Source organism: Paramisgurnus dabryanus, chromosome 2 (assembly GCF_030506205.2).
Source record: "Paramisgurnus dabryanus chromosome 2, PD_genome_1.1, whole genome shotgun sequence".
Taxonomy (NCBI): domain Eukaryota; kingdom Metazoa; phylum Chordata; class Actinopteri; order Cypriniformes; family Cobitidae; genus Paramisgurnus; species Paramisgurnus dabryanus.
Window position 1 is genome coordinate 34,477,124 of NC_133338.1, and position 19,334 is coordinate 34,496,457.

Genomic DNA, 19,334 nt, shown 5'->3' on the forward strand with positions numbered 1-19,334 from the left:
ATAAAAAGGGGTCTGGTTTCCAGCTTCAGATGGAATAGATGGAAGGGGGGTTCTGTCTCAGAGAGTTGCATCATCCTGAACTTAAGATGACTACCCAGATAGCAATTACATTTGGCCCGGATCCGTTTTAAGCCCCTTGCCTCCGTTTCTATCTCAGAGACGTTTTCTGATTGTGAACCAGATCCGTGCCAGATAGAGGTTTCAGCTTAAACATCAGTTCAGTATTTATATCATTTTAACAGATCTGGCCCAGATCACTTTTCCCAAAGATAACCGAAAGACATTAGCTGTGTCTGACACTGATTTGGTCCAGATCTGCAATTCGAATCTGAGCCGATACTGATGATCAGGCGGTGCTGAATCAGTGCTGGATCGGCGCTGGTACATATCCGCAACAACCCCTAATAACAGACCAGAAACGGCTTCGGCCCGTTGTGCGTTTGGACCCAGGAACGAGTCCGGCTCTATCGTTTTGCGGTTGCGGTCCTGTTCCGTTACAGTGTCCAGTGGCTATCTGGGTATGTGATGGGTGTATGTGCAGACTGCTGGTCTTTCCAGCGAGGATTTCAATCCACAAAGCCTGAAAGAGGCAAGGAGGAACTGCATTTAGGCAGACAGTCATGGTTAAAAAATAAAATTGTACCATACTTCAATTTAAAAATAAAAGAGTATTTTCACAAAGCTGGCATTAAAACTGACCACAGTGACTATAAAGTCGGCTTTTTCCAGCATTGTGTGATCTCCCCTCTGACCCATAAACTTGCCCCTGTTTGTTGTATAAATGTTGTAAGCGACTGCTGCAGGCAGTTAAAGTGGGCACTGGCTGATTCACGGCCTTCTCTCCTGTTGCTCCGCAGTAACTTTAAACTCGCTAATGAGCATCGCTCTTCCGTCTCCTCCGGTCTGGAATCACCTCGTACCTGCTGTCCCACAGACATCAAAGCCTAACAGTGCCCTAAAGGCATGACCTAGCAGATTAACTTCTGTTAGACATTAATAATGGGAAGTGTGGATGCAAAATGAAATCATTTTTGTCCGAATTATTAAGTATTAACAGCTATAGGTTGTGCCTGAGATATCCCATGGAAAAACATGGCCAATATCATTGAGTTATTTTCACCCCAGCTTTGGATAGTAATTTATCCTATGCTGGGTTGTTTCAACTTAAAATGCTAGAATGTTTTAAGCTATTGTTGGGTATAAACATTAATATAAACATTTTCTGGGTTAATTTAACCCAACGGCTGGCTGACTTTTGTTAATGGATCCAATTATTTACCATCTGAAAATATGAGCACAGATGTTGTGGGATGCTGTTGTGCTGTCGTACCAGCCAGACGTCCTCAAGCAGCCTTATCGGCTACACTATGTTGGTCTACCTGTTAAACCAGTACGAACAAACTACAACAAACCAACCTGAACCAGCGTCTAAATTCATGCTGGTCCTTCCAGCAGGTTTGTATTTCTTTTGCGCATTGTTTGCACCCTCTGATACATCCTTGTGCTTTTAATTTACTCTGATCAAGTTTGAAAAAGCTGTAGTGACGACTAATCCCTTATTGACAATAGAGTATGTACGTAAGAGCGTGTTTGCTTTAACGGATACTGTTGGCTAAGAGACTCTTATGTTCTAATCTGCTGTATTGAGTTGATGGTTTGACCACTTTCGCAGAGGTTCCCCACAGGCAGAGAGCTTAAATGTGTAAAATCCAGCATTCTCCTTTTAACATTAGAGCTCTTAAAGAGCTTTTCCTCTCCTGTTGTAATCAGACTCCTGCTGATGTCCTTCCCCAACAGTCGACTAACATGAAAAACCTGCCATCCTCCTTTACAAGGCCGCATAATGTTTTATCGATCCTGCAGTAGAGCCTGCAAACAAATGTTACAGAGAGAGGGCAGCGTGATAATGAGGCTCAACTATATGCACCGCTTTCTTTCTCTTTGAAGCATGCAGACATGTAGATCTGTTTTTTTAACCACAACTTTATGTCATTTCTCACCTAGAGTGCATTTGTGTTAACAATGTACAAAGAGGCTGGTTCGCGTTTTGCTTCTGGTCGTTAACTGCATCATCACTTGCATCATAACAGGCTTTATATGAAACTCCCATGGGGCCTGGAGTGTGAAATTTGTCACTTTAATGAAAGATTAAAATGAAAATACATTGTACTTTTAGTACAAGTTGTACCATGTATGATTGTATACGCGACCTATAAAATATTAAACTTGAACTTTTCTTGTGCCACAAAAGGACCCAGATTACCAAATGTCATACACTCTCAAAAAAGAAAGATACAAGACGGTACAAAAGTTGTCAGTGTGGTGGTTACCTTTTTAAAAGTACACTATTGTTCCTAAATGGTGCATATTGGTACCTCAAAGGTACACACTGGTATCTTATGACGCTTTTCCATTGCATAGTAGGCCTACCCCACAGGTCGGGACATCTCACTTTTGGGTGCTTTTCCACTGGGTACAGTGCATAATACCGGATACTTTTTAGTACCACCTCAGTTAAGGTTTCGAGTAAGCTGAACTGATACTAAAACGTGACGTGAAAACACTGTAGTAGCTCACTAAATGGTCTGAGAGAATCGTCACTACCAGCACCATCGCTAAATGCAAGATTAGTGATGTTTCGAGCAAATCTGTTGTCATCTTTGCTTTGTTGTATGTTCGCAAACTCTCTTTAAGCAGTGAAAAACATCCGAAGACTGAAAATCAGGAAAACCATACCCGTGTTTTCCAGACTTTCAGTTTGCGGCAGACGCAACGCGCATGTCCACATGTCTGTACTGCATTTTTTCAACTTAAATGAGGCTCAGCAGAGTGCATCGACTGATGCCACGGGTGTTTGTACAGACTTTGTCACATGAGACAGAGGTAGTTTTTTGGGGTGGTCAATTTTGATTTTGTGGCGGACTGACAAATAAATGAATGTGAAACGCTGAATGACAATGATGCTCCCTCTGTTGCTTTGCTCCCCCTTTTGTCACAGCAGTAGGCAGCACAAATATAACGTCACCCCTATAATCCCTCCCACTCTGAAGTGGTCTTTAACTCAATGGAAAGCTAACTGAGCCAAAGTAAAGTGAACTGACACGACCTGACCCGTGGGGTACTATGCAATGGAAAAGCGCCATTAGAGGTAAACACTGGTACCTCAAAAGTACCCGTTAAAATTTGCTAGGTATTTTCAAGTTTGGGTCAAAAAACGGTGAGCCCAGCCAGTTGGTTTGTAATCATAGACTGTAAAAAAAGATGGACGTAGTGTGGGTGACGTCACCCATAGGTTTCTGAAGATTGTTTATGAAGTTTAAAGTAGGCGGTGCCTGCCGTCACCATTTTGGCCGCGCGTCACCGCGCATAACTCGCGGATATCCGAAAATGGGTAAAGAGGCGGGACGTGGGTGAAGCTGAGGTGACTGGTTGCTGAAACCACGCCCGCCTAGCTCGACTCTACTGACAGCAGTGGCTTTTCAACTGTCACTCAAGTGGCCACGCCCTTAATTATGCAGAACTTTAAGGCTTAATATCATTTAAACGGATGAGTTACAAAAAAATTCACCCCCCTCACAGTTGTCATGAAGGGCAAAATTAGCTATGTAGACCAAAAACACTTTTTGTACCAAGCTGTAAAAAATTTTTCTACTGTAAAGTTGGCCATTTTAACATGGAGGTCTATGGGAATTGACTCCCTTTTGGAGCCAGCCTCTAGTGGCCAGCCGATGAATTGCAGTTTAATCACTTCCGTATTGGCTTCATCGGAGAGATTGGAAGGTTGCCCCTCGGTTGTAATTTAACCTATGCTGGAGTGTTTTAACCCATTGTTGGGTGAAAAATAAACATTTTCTGGGTTAATTCAACCAAACGTCTGGGCTTGTCCCTTTTTGACCCAATGCTGGGTTTTTAGAGTGTAAATATCTCTAAACAGTACATATTAGGGCCTTTTTAAAACGTACTGTCCCACTGACAACTTTGGTACCTTTTTCTGAGAGTGTATGAATAAAATAATGCATTCATTCTTTTTATGTTTATATGTTTGTTTTCTTCTTGAACTGGCTCTGTCATATTGTTAATGTGTCTTAAGGGGCATTAGTTAATTTAAACACTATAATTCTAGAAACCTATTTCAGTTTTAAAAATTTTACTTAACGGTGCTTAAACAAGAAATCATAGAAACAACCTCAGATTGTTAAAGAAACAAATATTTTTCTACCCAGAATCTGAGGGGATGTGGTCATTCAGTCAGGATCTCACAGCCATTCTAGTGAAACAGGAGCCCAGCTTGATGTCTGAGAACAGCTCTGAAACAGCGCCCCCTTTGGTCAACACCAGCATCTGCTCACAGCCCCTCACTCTTGCCCCACCACCGCAGAGAAACCACAATGGTGAAAAGGTAAGAGAAGAAACAATTAAATACTTTTTTAATTCCTAATGGTATTAATGATCACAATTAAACAAAAAACTCTCAATCTTAATTCTGATAGGATGAGCTGTGTTGAAACCAACATCTGCACATTCATACATTCTATATTAAAACACAGAGTTGCTTCGTTGCTTGGCAACTGCAAACAACCACAGCTAAGAGAATAAAACCATAAACTAAAATAAACTATATTACTTGATGGAAAAATTTTATGAAATTTAATTACTTTTAATACATTAACATTATGCATTCAGTAGATGTATTTATCTAAAGCAATGTAAAGTATATTTGTGGTGTTCCTTTTGTACCATGGAAATCGAACCCACAACCTTTGCACTGCTAACACAATGAACAGCACCACTCAAACAGGAGCGAAATAAATCTAGCTGTTTAGTGAAATAGTTTTTAGTATTCACATGGCTGTTGCCATGATTATATAAAGACATTAAAGGTGCAATGTGTAACTTTTAGAAGGATCTCTTGACAGAAATGCAGTATAATATACACAACAACATTATTAATGGTGTATAAAGACGTTACATAATGAACTGTATTGTTTTTATTTACCTTAGAATGGGCTGTCTTAATCTACATACACTGCGGGTCTCCTTACATCGAAGTCACCGCCATGTTTCTACAGTAGCCCTAAACAAACAAATTGCTCTGGAGAGCGTGGTGTTTTGCCTATGTTTGTCCTTTTGCAGCTACAGTAGCTTCTCTTTGCATTTCGAAATTAATTGTAATTCGCAGTCTCACCGCTAGATTCCGCTAAAAACTCCACCCTGAACCTTTAAGCAACTGTCTGCAGTGTCTGCACATTACAGTGATTTTACCATAGGTAAAATCTGTAATGCAGGACCTCTGTTTCATTTTGTTATTGCTCTACTGTACAGAAATGTGTTTAAAATGTTAGGTGAAAGGCCCGTTTTATAAGTCAGGCAATTGTATTGTCATCATATTCACTGTAACAGCTATGTTTGAGTGTAATATCACTGGATATAATTGAAACCGAGCTGATGGTAATGATCCTTACACACACGGTGGACCAGAGGGACCATTGTGTCAGCATGACAATGAAAAGCGCACACACACAGACACATCATGTGCTGTTTTGCTCAGCTGGCTGCTTGCTTCACTTCTCTGCCCAGCGAACATGTTTGCAGTGCGAACTCATTGAAGCAGAGGGATCGGCTCCAGCAGCATCGGTGTTGAGTTGAGAGAAGATTAGTTTAGTGTGCAGATCTGGCTGCAGACACGCTTTGAGCATCAGAGCCCTGGAATGGCTTTCTCCCGTCTCTGACTCCACGCTAACACGGGCCAGACTTTCCGCGAACTCCCATAAACCCTCTCCAGGGAGCAGATTGCTGTTTGAAGATACCTGTCATCAAAATAAGCAAACACGCAGAACAAGACTTGAACATTCTTTGCTCGAAAATTAACAACAGGGCCCTGTCAAGGATAACTTGGCTGGATGAAATCATTTTCAGGATGGAATGGGTTATATAAGCACAAATGCTTTATTTAGGAAGAGTGAGGCACACACATGGCGTAAAGCTGTTCTGACGTCCCGCTGGGATCTGCTGGACTGTCGGTCTAGATGCACTTGAGGCCGTGTGTCACAGGAAGTGGAGACAAACACAAACCATACTGTATATAACATAGCATTATAAACTGAAGCACTATAATAACTGTAATTTATGATCTGCATATATTACATAACCTCAAGCAATGCATTGAAACCTTTTTGAGGCCACCTTGGAACCAAGAAGTCATCCTTGTGTCAAGTCCTTGTTCCAACCAAAACAGTATATGACCTGATTTTGCTATAATTTAATTTTAAATGAAACTTGACTAGAAGTATATTTTATTAGCTATTTGAAAGATTTTTTCTTTGCCACTTGTTCTTTTTGTAAAAAAATGCTGAGTTATTTTTAACACACCGTTGGGTCAAAAAGACATAAACCCAGCCCATAGGGTTGTAATTCAACCTATGCTGGGTTGTTTTAATCCCAAAAGCTGGGTTGTTTTTACTCATTGTCGGATCAGATATAAATGCTGGGATAATTTAATCCAATGGCTGGCCTTGTCCCTTTTTGACCCAATGTTGGGTTGAAAATAACCCAGCATTTTTACACTGTAGTTATTTCCATCTGTAGCTTATTGGAGTGGCGGCCGGTGACTTCTTTTGTCGAGGGCGCTCGATGCGAAGTTCGTCACAACATGTATGTAGCCCATCATGTGTGTGGTTCCTTTTTTTTTAAATATGTGTTCTGTGCATCAAGAGATCCTGTGTGCATCACGTGTCTTATCAAAATAAGTGCCTGCTGCAGATGCGTCTAAAGGGTTTATGATAAAATAGACGCTCGCGTTTGCCAGATAATCTCATGTGTAATCAGAGTTTACTGTTAAGAAGTGTCATGCGTGTATTTTGTGAATGTGAGTGTCTCTTTTATCATAAATGGTTTTGACACGTGTGCAGCAGGCACTTATCTTGACAAAACACGTGATGCACGTGGTTCACATGACACAACAAACACAATTTGAAAACGCAACCAACACACATCACACTCCAAACACATATTTTGAATTAACGCCCCTCGGATGAGCAGTCACGAGCCGCCACTGGCTTATTGTCATATTCAGTCTCTGAACGCACAAAAACATAGACATAAGAGTACATTAATAAAAATGTATGAAATTTTCTTACATTTACTTGGGTATCAAACCTTAGCATAACAAGCACCTATGAGTGTTAGGGACTTTATAATCTTTATATTGACACACTTCAGTATATATTCATGTTGTTTTGTGCAAGGGCTATCTCAAGTTTATGGGCGATACATAAGCTGATTCATAAAAAGATGCCCAAGGAGAGGGTAAAGGGTAGAGCTCTGATGTCGCTTTTCTGTGTGTGTAAAATTGTCCAGACTACGTGCGGTCAACAGGCCGGTAGCCTTTGCTCTGTCAGTGTAAACAGTTTGAGTCTGTCTTCAGCTGTGTTTACTCTCTTTGACATCCAACATATAGCACATTTATTCCAGTTCCCCTAAACAGGTCACTACCAATTAATTTGAGTAAATGTTGCTAAATATCATCAGAGACTTTCCAATAAATCTATAATACCGTCTTTGTGCCCCTATAATATTCCTGTCATCTGGGCACACAATTCAGTGTACAAGCATGTGCTTTATGGTTTTACAGTAATTGTTTGTTTGTTTTTGTGTTAGGGTTCCAAAGGCCTAAGCTCAAACTCTGTTCCTGCCATCAAAGCAGAGCCCAGAGAGGTGAACCAGTTTCTCAGTGTTCCCACAGGTAGGTGTGGAATTTGTCTTTAAGGAAAAAAAGTGTAACACCTGTAGAACCAGAACACATGCAAACACACAGTCAGCGGTTTGTTTGATCATGTATGTTAATGATAAACTCTTTACAGTAGCAGCTGTCAAGCATTGGGTAGCACATGTACTTCCCGTATAAGAGTCTGGTGAATCATCATGTCATCATAAAAGTGCACAAATAAAATTTTAAATGAATTTCAATTAAACACAGCGCATAATACAGTATATATTTTAGACATACAGTATAAGTTAATTATCTATATATACAGCATTTGGTTTATGCAAATGGCCAATGCAATTCTTCATATCTTTTATCTTGCTCTCTCGCTGTAAGGTCAGTTTAGGTTATAAATACTGTAATTGTGTTCCTTTTTCCTTTTCCAGAGGAAATGAGACTTAGTGTGAGTGTTTCTTTTTTTAGCTTTTCCATGTGTTTGAGAATCTCTCAGATCTCTTGGTTAGTCCATTCTGAATGGCCTATTGATGAAATCAGGGTCACGGGCACAGCATGGGAAAGAATTCTAAATTGTGTTGTGACATTTTTTTAAATATCCACATAACTTTGCTAAACACTTTGCTGTTAATTTATGCAAAACAAAATGTTTGACATTGGTGCTAGGCAAGATTTTAGGATATGCGGCACTGTAGTTTGCCGATTCGATCGCATGTGAAAGGCGCTTAACCGTAAGGGTCCTAAGTCATTTTGGTTTATTATAGATCAAAACGAATCTTCCAATGGAAAGCAACCCATAACACCTGCTGGCCTAGTGCGTGCACTGTCTGTCTGGCAGTATGACGTCCTCTCATTCTGTTCATCCAGGGAAAACAGAATTAAAGCAGTGCTGTTTATGCAATGCCAGACTAAACACACAAGCCAGTTCAACACCCACCAGTCTTTGCAGCTTTGTGTATGCATGTGTTGTGTAAAATGTCCTAAACCTTACCAAAGGATTGGCCTTTATTGACTTTGCAGATGAATGGATAGAACAGTTCCTCAAGGAATACATTTTCATTTTAAAACAAAACGTGCAGAATTTGTTCAGAATTTAAGGAGATAATTTATTTACCCATCTTGGTTATATTCAATGATGAAAGTGTCCGAGATTAACCAGGGTGACTCTAGTTGGGGATGTATTGTATAGTTTGCAAGAATCCCCACTATATTTATGTATGAAATTTGCATTATTTGAAGGCTATTAAGTAGATAAACCCTCCACATTTTGAACTGGAACTCCACTCCCTGGACTCAGTCCACCCAAGTCCCCCCATTTTTTAAGATCTGGTTATATTTTACTATTTACTCCCTCATGTTATTCCAAACCTGTAAACTTCACAAACTTCACTTCTTTTTTATATACAATAACAGTTCTTAGTTACTGTGTCCGTCAAGCTCCAAAAATTATATAAAAATCATAAAAGTACCATAAAAATAAAGAGCGAAACTGAAATGTTGTTCTTTATATAAATCAAATGACTTCAGAACTTGGAATACAGTGCAAAAAAAAATTAAATACATTCCCACTACAGTCATTGTGAACCGTCATTGAAAAAAGCGATCAAAAAGAAGAGCGTGAAATTTCACTTTTTGCCTTCTGTGGAAAAACTAACAGCACACGGGTTTGGAATGAGATAAAGGTGAGGAAAAATAAAGGGATATTAATTTTTGGGTGAACTATTACTTTAATCTGATGTATGTCAGATATTTAGGACAGTTACAGTCAATCAAATCTGTGGAATCCATGTGGAGTCAAAAAGGATCATTAAGAGCTCAGCTGTTCCTGCCAGAGATAAAGAGGAGTCACAGGTGTTTTCGGTGCTTTATGATTATTGCTCCTTTCCCAACAGATGAGCATCTGCGATTGCCACCCACTCCCCCCAGTAGCCATGGCAGTGACAGCGATGGATCCCAGAGCCCACATTCACTCCCACCACTAAGCCCCGGTCACCTGCAGAGCCCACATTCACTGCCGCCCTCCAGTCCTGCCCGGCTACAGGCTCGAACCTCTGCAGCCATCTCCTCGTCCCCTCTCCTCACTGCCCCCCATGTGAGTTACAGTATATGAGACCCAGCATTCTTAAACATGCAACACATGGACATACATCCTAAATACGAACAGAGTGTTACAAATGCTGAATTGTGTTATAATGCAGAAACTGCAGGGAACGTCGGGCCCTTTAATGCTGACAGAGGAAGAGAAGAGAACTTTGATTGCCGAGGGATATCCAGTCCCCAACAAACTCCCCCTAACCAAAACTGAGGAAAAAGCCCTTAAAAGAGTCCGCAGGAAAATCAAAAACAAGGTATTAATAATCGTTTTATAGTTTATTGATGCAGATTCTGAAAGCTCACAAACCTAATAGTCCACTTTTATGGTGCTTTAAATTATCATGACAGCCCCTGTCCCCATTTAATTTCATTATATAAAAAAGAGTGGTCAAATAATTTAATATAGCAATAAATTTGATCAAATGTAGATCATTTTGCCTAGTCAGTCCTCATCAATTTTCATCATCTTTTTTTTTTTTTTGTAGATCTCTGCACAGGAAAGCCGCAGAAAGAAGAAAGAATATGTGGAGTGTTTGGAGAAAAAGTAATTTGCCATTCTCTCTTTGTTCATCCACACCTTCTCTTCATCTCTAGCGTTTTCTCTCTTCTTACTTTCATTGTTTGCATCCACTCTTCTTCTGCACCTCTCATTATTGTGTCTTACAGTTGACCTCCTCTCCTTTAATATTCACTTTTTGCTTACCCCAGCACACTCTAAATACAAAATCTTGTGTGTCCAGCTCGCTCTTTTATGGGTTTGTTGTGTGAATGCGGCCAATGGCTACAATCCACGCACTCATTGGGGTGTGTATGTATGTGTGTGTGTGTGCGTTTATGACTCATTTTCCCTTTGTGCTGCCGTTAGGCTCTCAGGGTTTGGATAGTGTGCTGGAGAGACTGGACTCACACTGGACACACACATACACTTTTATTTCCACTGCTTCATCCTGTAGTTTGTCAAAGGGTCATTATTGATACATGAAGACACATGCATTTGATTTGATAATGTGAGGTCATAAAGTTAACAGGGAAAGCGGTTTATTTATGTGTTTGAATCAAGTGACCCTATTATAAAACTCCCTCTTTCTCTTTCTTCTGCAGAGTGGAGAATTATACTTCAGAAAACAATGAACTGTGGAAAAAGGTTGAGACACTCGAGAGTGCCAACAGGTGAGATACCACACGTGTGTCCATGCGTTTAATAGCAGTGATCACTTTATATGAGGATTTTTAATGCAATTGTAAGCGTATTAGCAGCATCTGTGTAGTCAGCAGGTGTTGCTAAGTCGGTCCAGATGCGGGCAGCTCTTAACCTTCCCCTCCAATCACAGATAGCAGCACCTTTTCATGCACTCCTGGGTGGCCTAGTTAGAACATAGGTATTGTCAACAGGGTGCTGTCTATTCCTACTGTTTGCCCAGAAAGCACAGTGGGGTGATTGTGTGTTATCAAAGTCAGCTCTTTTTTTGTGGGTTTACCATAAAACCTTATTGAAGCAACAGCTTTTTATATATGTATGTCTTACATACAGTATACATATGCATATACCCATTTAAATATATAAGGTACCATATGTTCTCTACCCAGCAGAGCATCTCATATTTCTTTGGCATTTTAGGATATTACATTTTTTTGTAGTAGTGCAACTGTACTCTAATACATGTGAGTGTGTGGACAAGACAGAGACATGAAAGTGTGTGTGTGTGTGTGTGTGTGTGTATATATATATATACAGTATAATACTGTTTTTTGAGTTTTAAAGAGGATTGGCGCGAGCCCTTTATTAACGGCACACATTTTAAGTATCACGCAGCACGGTGCCTGCATGCCCCTCATTACAGGATAATGAGCGAGTGTGTGTGTTGGCTTTCTGCCGAATCTTGTTGGGATAGTGCCCTAACAGTTAGCTAGAAGATTTCAAAGAGACAGCAGGGGGGACATTTGTGTGTTGTGTTGTGTGGCGGGTGGGTCGTATATTAATGTGGAGTAAACCACTGTTTATATCATTCAGATGGGGTAATTATTGTTAGGACAGTAGATGCCCGAGCTCTTCGCTGCTGAAAGTCTACCATTTAGAATAGAGCAGTCCACAGCATTTATTATGTATGTGTGAGAATTAATAGAGGTAGCCAAGTTGGTAAAGCTTTGCAAACAGAGGTTGCAGGTTTGCTCCTCATAAACCATCACTAAGGCAAGGCACTTAATCTCAGGCGGCTGTTATCCTAAATGATGAAGTATTAATGTAGTTTTTGTATTGTTTTCCATCGGGATTTTCTGTTGCAATAGCTCTATCTGGTGGTGGAATTAGTTCTTGAGTTAAAAGAAAGATAAATTATTAAAGATAAATGCATTAATAATGCATGAAAGATGTTGAGGCAAAGTGTTTTTCCATCACAGTGCCTGTTGAAACACATAAGTCATTTTAAACAAATCAATGACTATTGCCAAAGGAATGATACATTCTCCTTGATGGATCTCAGCATTTAGTTTGATGTCAATTCCTTTTTAATACACTAGAGGGAGGTCTATGTCTTTGTGTTATGCACTTAAAGGGATAGTTCACCCAAAAATGAAAATTCTGTCTTCATTTACTCACTGTCATGTTGTTACAAACCTGTATAAATGTCTTTGTTCTGATCAACACAAACGAAGATATTGTGAGAAATGTTTGTAACCAAACCGTTCGTGGACCCCATTCACTTCCATAGTAGGAAAAAGAATGCTATGAAATTAATGGTGTCCATGAACAGTTTGGTTTCAAACATTTCTCAAAATATCTTCCTTTGTGTTCATCAGAACAAAGACATTTATACAGGTTTGTAACAACATGACAGTAAGTAAATGATGACAGAATTGTCATTTTTGGGTGAACTATCCCTTTAAGTCTGATTTCGTTGATCAAGAATCGAAATTCTACTGTGCTGCCCACTGTATAGTGCCTACTTGTTTTTCAAGATTATGTAAAGTGTTATACAGTATGCATTAAACACCTCAAACCGTAGTATATGTGTCATCACGTTTCCGCAGTACATTGCATGTTAAATTTGCGATTGAAGTAAAAAAAAATGCACTGTTCCAAAACACATATTTTTATTGTTATTTAACATTTTCTCTTCAATTTTTGCCTGAAAACTATGGCAGAGAGGCAAATAATCTGTCAGTGATATAATAAGCTGATATACCTAATATAAGGTGGTGGATAATAATTAGTGGTACTTTATGTATTAATTGTATATATATATACATGCATATGCATACTGCAGTATAACCTGATACATTGTTAGTACAAAGAAATGCTGGGTTGTTTTTAACCCCTGGCTGGGTAAAAATTGAACAGAACACACCTTTGGGTTATACATGAACTATGTTAGGATGTTGTTACCCAACTATGGCGTAAAACTAGGGATGTATAGATGTGTCCGCCTATAATCGTTATTGGCAGTAAAAGCAATTTCCCACTATCAGACATCAGATGATTGTTAAAAGATAGCCAGTGATAAGGCCAAATTATATCCTGGCAATCAAAAGGGGTGTAAAAGAGCATCAAAACTCATACTGTGGGATTATTTTGAATTGGGTGACAAAGACAATAGCCTTGCTTTGCACATCTAGGATTTCATAACATAATAATTTGAAACAAGGAGTATCTGTATGTATTGGTATTGGCAGATGTCATACTAAGTAATATATATTGTATCGGTAAAATAACCCAGCATTTTGGTAACAACCACTTAGAATAGGTTTATTTATAATCTCAACAGTGTGTTCTGTCCAATACAGTATTTACTCGGCCATGGGTTAAAACCAACTTTTTTATAGTGTGTCATTGTACGCCATTTCGAGCATACAGATTTAGTTGTTTTGACCACAGTTCTGTCACCATGGGTGTTTTGTGTGGGAGAGGTCACATTAAAGTCTGTATGTGAGAGAGAAAGCGTATGTTTGATTGGCCTAATTAAAGGGGAACTTAATATACACTCGCTCTATCCGTACAGAGACATTGTGGAGGAGGTCGACTGTGCTTCTGTGCTTCTGTATGTGAGATGTGCAAGTGGTATGCAGGCAAATTCATTATGTAACACAATGGCAAGTGATCAAATGACATCTGTTTTATCCTCAAATGTTCTCTGAGTTTAGAAATGAGAACATCCTGATGTTTCAAAAATCTGGCACATTGAAGAACGCATATAGCCTACAGACATACACGCTGCCTACACCCTGAACTAAAGACTCTGTTTTCCTGAGATTGAATTGGCAGAGAATTGCATTAGCAGTGCAAAGGTCACGGGTTTGATCCAAGGGAATACACATAGTAAAAAAAAGTACAGTAAATGCACCGTAAGCCGCTTTGTACTGTATGAAAGCCTCTGCCAAATACATAAATGTTAATGCTTATCGTTCCTGTTTTGTGTTTGTGTGTTATCTGTAGGTCTCTCCTTCAGCAGCTGCAAAGATTGCAAGCTCTAGTAAGCGGGAAAGTGCCTCGTTCCTGCAAGATCGCCTCCACACAGACTGGAACCTGTCTTATGGTATATTTACACATATTCTTACATAGACACAAGCATTCAATCTCTCTCTATCTCTCTCTCACACCTCATATATACCTCGGCTTATAAACAAACACTCAATGACTCAGTAAGAAAAATTCAGTTTAGTCTTCTCATCCTAGCCATGTAGATATTGGTCAGGACTGTTTTGACCGATGTAGTGAAATAACATCAGCGCTTAAAGTGGGGTGGTGTGCTCACCGTGTGTGTGGTTCCTCCTCCTGGCCAGGTGGTGGCGCTGTGTTTTGTGTTGGTGCTGGGATCACTGGCTCCCTGCCTACCTGAGCTCTCCCTCTACTCTTCCTCCTTATCTTCTTCATCATCCTCACACACGGTGAAGTCCGCACCACTGCCCTCAGGTGACCTCTACACCACCAGCCAGGGTATGTTTCACCCCTGCCCAAAATACTGTATGCCAATTAATATTAAACTTTACTGTGTAGTTGGCATGTTGACAAACATGATTAAATGTCTTTGCATTTTAAGTAACAATGCATTTATATTAACTCATTCCCCGCCAGCATATTTTGTGATTTTACAAAAGTTTCACAAAATGCCTTCCAGGAATATTTTCTTTTAAAAATATATAAACATTCAATATATCAAATGACAGAACAGACCCTCTAATATCAAACAAACAAACAAAACGCGAAAAAACGTTTAATCATATCTTTATTTGTTCTCTTTTTATCACCTCTCAAAATTGGGTAGGTTTCTTAAAAAACACAAAATTTTGAGCAAAAAGCTGAAATAATGTAATTTTTGTAAAGAATGTAAAGATTCAGACTTAGTGGATAAAAGTGAAATTATAGATTACTGTAAAAACACGTCAGAGAAGCGTCATTGGCATGGAAATGTTTTCTCTTAATTGACAAGATAACTCGTCAAAGGCAGGGAAAGAGTTAAGCTCACGTTTAAACAACACAAAGATGAAACTGTACTGTATGCCTTCACTAGGGTTATTTAATGGCTTTCAGACACACTAATACAGTAAATTACCCAGCCGGATAATAGCCGCTGTTGCAATAGTGTTTTTGATAGTATCATGAAAGAGTGTAAGGATGTCTGGCTAATAATCTGTGCTGGTTATTACCAGAGCTCCCAGACTGGCGACTGGCGGTGACCATTGTCACCCTTAGATTACTGTCATACATCCCAGAGAGTTTTAAATTGAAATCATAACGTCACTTTGAGGAGATTTCACAATTCTCTTTCAACCTCGCAACACACACACAAAATTCGTTCACACACTAACAAACGTAACCATGTCTCTTTCGGCTCTGTCAAAGCTGTGCTTGAAAGAGGATTCATCCATTTTCACAAGGGCCCTACAGACTCAGTCTGTGGCTGATAGCGACTGCGTTGCCGTGGTAACCGAAGATCATGCTAACCTTAATGCATGCTGCTGATTCACCTAAGTAAAAGAGAACAGCACACTTCAAATCTTTCGTTCTTCCTTAACCACATTCAAAAAGCACTCAAGTGATAAAAGTCAAAAACATTCATTTATTCCTTATCTTGCGCATATTTAGAACAAGTTCATAGTCATGTAAAATTAGCACGACTTTTAACTTTCTTTTGTGTATCTGTGTGTGCAGTCCGCTCCCGCAGCCTGCTCTTCTATGACGAGGGGGCAGCAGTGGAGGACGGCCACAGGGGCCTGCTGAGTGTGGAGAGGATGGAGGGGGGACCGCCACGTTACGTAGAGGACCTGAAAGAGACCCACGAGCAGGATCACTCTGCTCTCATGAGCAGGTACCAGGCCCACAGCAACACGTCGGCGACCCCACTCCATCCCCCAGAATCACACTACCACACCAGGTGAGACACTTTGTCTCTGTACTTTAAACATTTCTGGCTAGAATCAATGTTGTGTGCCATGACTTAGAATGGTCTCTTTCTTTCAGAAAACAGGATCCTGAGGGAGGTGCTGAATATTTTTAACCCCTCTTGGTGGAGCTGCCGGTATAACACCAGGCTCCATTTACATTAGATGACTCTGCACTACCCGGCCACCCTTACCATTCCAGATCCTGAACTTTTTGATCCCACATGCCTCATGACTACGATCCAACTCACCTGATAAACATTCCAGCCACAGAACTGTGTAAACAGAGACCTGTGAGAAGACACAACATATTTATCTGTACATACATCTATCCATCACGTTTAAATGGCTGCTGAAACTTTTTTTTACCAGCACGCACTGAGTTTGAAAGACGGAGGGAGAGAGAGAGAGAGATGATGATGTGGGTGGGTGTAGGCGTTGCTCTGTTTTATATGGATGCGAGCCTGTATATCCAACACTTCATCACACTGAGTGAGGGAGGAAAAGTTTATGAGTGTTTGTTTTGATTTTCCTAGAATGCCATAAGACTGTCCATTTAAAAGATATCCTGAAACCCCAAAGAGCTTATTTTCTTTTTATGACTCTATTTTAAATGTCTGAATGTTTTCCAGCAGGTGTAATCACAGGTGCCTGACGTACTTTGCGGTTTGCAACTTGCTTTGACAGGATTTTCTTCCTTTGCCATCTTGGCTCCTATGAGGTTTAAGATGGATTGCACTTGTTTTATACTAGGAAAACTAATTGATTTAAGTGCCTTCACATTTTCATATAGTCATATTTAAAATGGTCCTAACCGCATATGTTTCCCTTGTGTCCATTCCCCTGCTTACTTTTTATTGACCACAGGTTTTACTTTATTTTTGTGTTTCTACTTTTCAAAGGGAGAGACTTTTGTACTGAAATTTAAATTTTATCCATAATATATTCTAGTATTTGCAGCATCCAAAAAAGAGCATATTTATTTTATGCACAAAAAAAGTATAAATGTTATTTTGTGTGTTTTTTAAAGAAAGATGATGTAAAGATTACATGATCTTGTTGTCATAACTGTTAAACAGTTTTTTTCTTTTATCTTTATTTCTGTGTAAAGAAAGTTTTGTATATAAAGAGAGAAAAAAAAACAGGACCAATCAATCCCTTGCATGATAAATATCATAATTCATATCAACTATTTAAAACATTGGCTAAATGTTTACAACTAGGCATGGTTAGAAAACAAACAGTTATTATTACTATTCAGCAAAAGTAAACAGATTTCAAATTGTATTATTTAAAAGAAATTTTTATCTGTTTTGATAATGAAATGCTTATTTTTAATGCTAGTCTTTATTCTGTACCCAAGATAACTGTTTGACCACTGTGAGATTCATCACAAATACTTGGGAGTCAGTAGTCCTGTTTTTTTAATGTTTTACAAAAGTGTATTATTTTTATTAACTGTAATCATATCTTGTCGGTGTTCAGAAACAACGTCTTAATCATACCAAAATCTTTTTTTTATGATGCCCTCTATCACTTCAGTCAAAAGATTTATTTTATTGTACAGCTAGAGATAACCACTGAGAGTCATAAGTAACGTTTTGGTATTAGTTTATTTTTGTCTCTAAATTATTTAGAGTAATGATACAGTAGATGTCATAAAGGAATCTGTGACTGTCAGTGTTTTTAAAGGTAGTACTCTGTGGTATGTGTGCCATAACATTTAATGATATCTGGGTGTGGCTGTTTATAAAAATTGAGAAAAACGAAACATCCCTTTATACTCAGTGAAAAACCAAGCTTTAAAGATGTACAAGTTTGGTGACAAAGCACTCATCATGGCATCTGTTACTGTCAGGGTTTTGTTTTTGTTTTTTGAATAATATGGCGTCTTGTGAACTGGAAAAATTTAAGTGCTACTTTGAATGTTTCTAAGAGGATTATTGGAATTTCTATGACTTCAATGCACATATAAGCCACAAAAATAGTCTTAAACCTGGAAACCTAAAATATCTGTATTTCTAAGCTGAGTGTTTATTAATTTCCAGTGGACACACAATCCGTTCATTATGACGATGGTGTTTGTGTTTTAAATGTAATTGATGTTGGTCTCATCTTTGCCCTTATTTGTCTATTGTACATATGACTGATGATAAATGTTGGCTGTAAATATGGAGGACGTATTTTTTATATTTCAAATGCTTTTTGGTATTCACAGTGTGGCTTTGGGGCATGTGGTTTGTTTTGTATCTGTGTATGGATCTGGCTCCTTATGTATCTATGCTCTGAGCTCATCTTCTGTCTTGTTATTTCTGTCTGTTATAAAGTAGAGTTAGAATTAAGCAAAATACAAAATTTGCAGATGCAACTCATTGTCTCCATGTTATTTCTTTGTTGCCACCTTGATGCAAATAATACATAGAGTTCATTTTTGTTTAAAATGTTGGTGAGTATATAGGGATTGTTGGGCCCTGCAAAATCAACACCAGTTTGGTCAATCACACATTATATCTTCATATTGTGGCCACTAGATGTCAGCATCCTACCTGTCCCAGTGCAGCATTCTGCAATTTCAGACGTTGCTTATCGTATTTTATAAGCTAACGAGGTTATTAAGATGCATCAAACAGTCAGACTTAATATTAGGATATAATAAAATTAGCTATCTATAAAGAATATTTAGGTCTGCTAGATTTATAATCATAATGTAAATCTCCTTAAATATAATTAAATCGATTTTATTTCATATCGTTACTGAATTTTAGGTGACACGCCCGTAGTCGGAGTTTGGGGGGAATGGGGCACTCGTACTCCTCCAGCCAGTTATGATTTTGCCTGTATTAATAAAAAAAAGAGAATTCATATTATATTTGCTCATCTTAAATTTTATTAAGTAGACCTGAATAACTTAAAGGCAAAAATAGTTTTAATTCAGTTAAACCTTATTAAAAAAAACAATGGGGCGGTTTCCCGGACAGGGATTAGACTAGTCCTAGACTTAAACAATTTTAAGAGCTCTCCAAACTGAAAACAACTTACACTTACATATCTTAAAATACATCAGTGCCCTTTGTTTTACCTCAAAATGCACACAGGTAATGTTTTTAGTTAGGCATGTTTGTTAAAACTAATTATATTTCCTAATTAA

At 38.8% G+C, this 19,334-nt stretch overlaps 1 protein-coding gene across 2 annotated transcripts in view; it reads left to right on the forward strand.

Annotated features, from left to right (window-relative positions):
- The window catches only part of creb3l1 (cAMP responsive element binding protein 3-like 1), a 34,286-nt gene extending 15,716 nt beyond the window's left edge, over positions 1 to 18,570 (forward strand). Inside the window, exons 3-12 of one of the 2 annotated variants that reach the window (XM_065289469.2) lie at positions 4,224 to 4,399; positions 7,657 to 7,741; positions 9,610 to 9,809; positions 9,916 to 10,065; positions 10,297 to 10,355; positions 10,913 to 10,981; positions 14,241 to 14,340; positions 14,588 to 14,741; positions 15,957 to 16,179; positions 16,266 to 18,570. In XM_065289469.2, coding sequence (XP_065145541.1) covers positions 4,224 to 4,399; positions 7,657 to 7,741; positions 9,610 to 9,809; positions 9,916 to 10,065; positions 10,297 to 10,355; positions 10,913 to 10,981; positions 14,241 to 14,340; positions 14,588 to 14,741; positions 15,957 to 16,179; positions 16,266 to 16,302 — 1,253 coding nt within the window. In that variant the 3' untranslated portion in view covers positions 16,303 to 18,570. Of the gene's footprint in view, positions 1 to 4,223; positions 4,400 to 7,656; positions 7,742 to 9,609; positions 9,810 to 9,915; positions 10,066 to 10,296; positions 10,356 to 10,912; positions 10,982 to 14,240; positions 14,341 to 14,587; positions 14,742 to 15,956; positions 16,184 to 16,265 lie in introns of those variants that run through there. The other variant, XM_065289470.1, reaches the window with a different exon arrangement.
- The last annotated feature ends 764 nt before the right edge of the window (positions 18,571 to 19,334 follow it).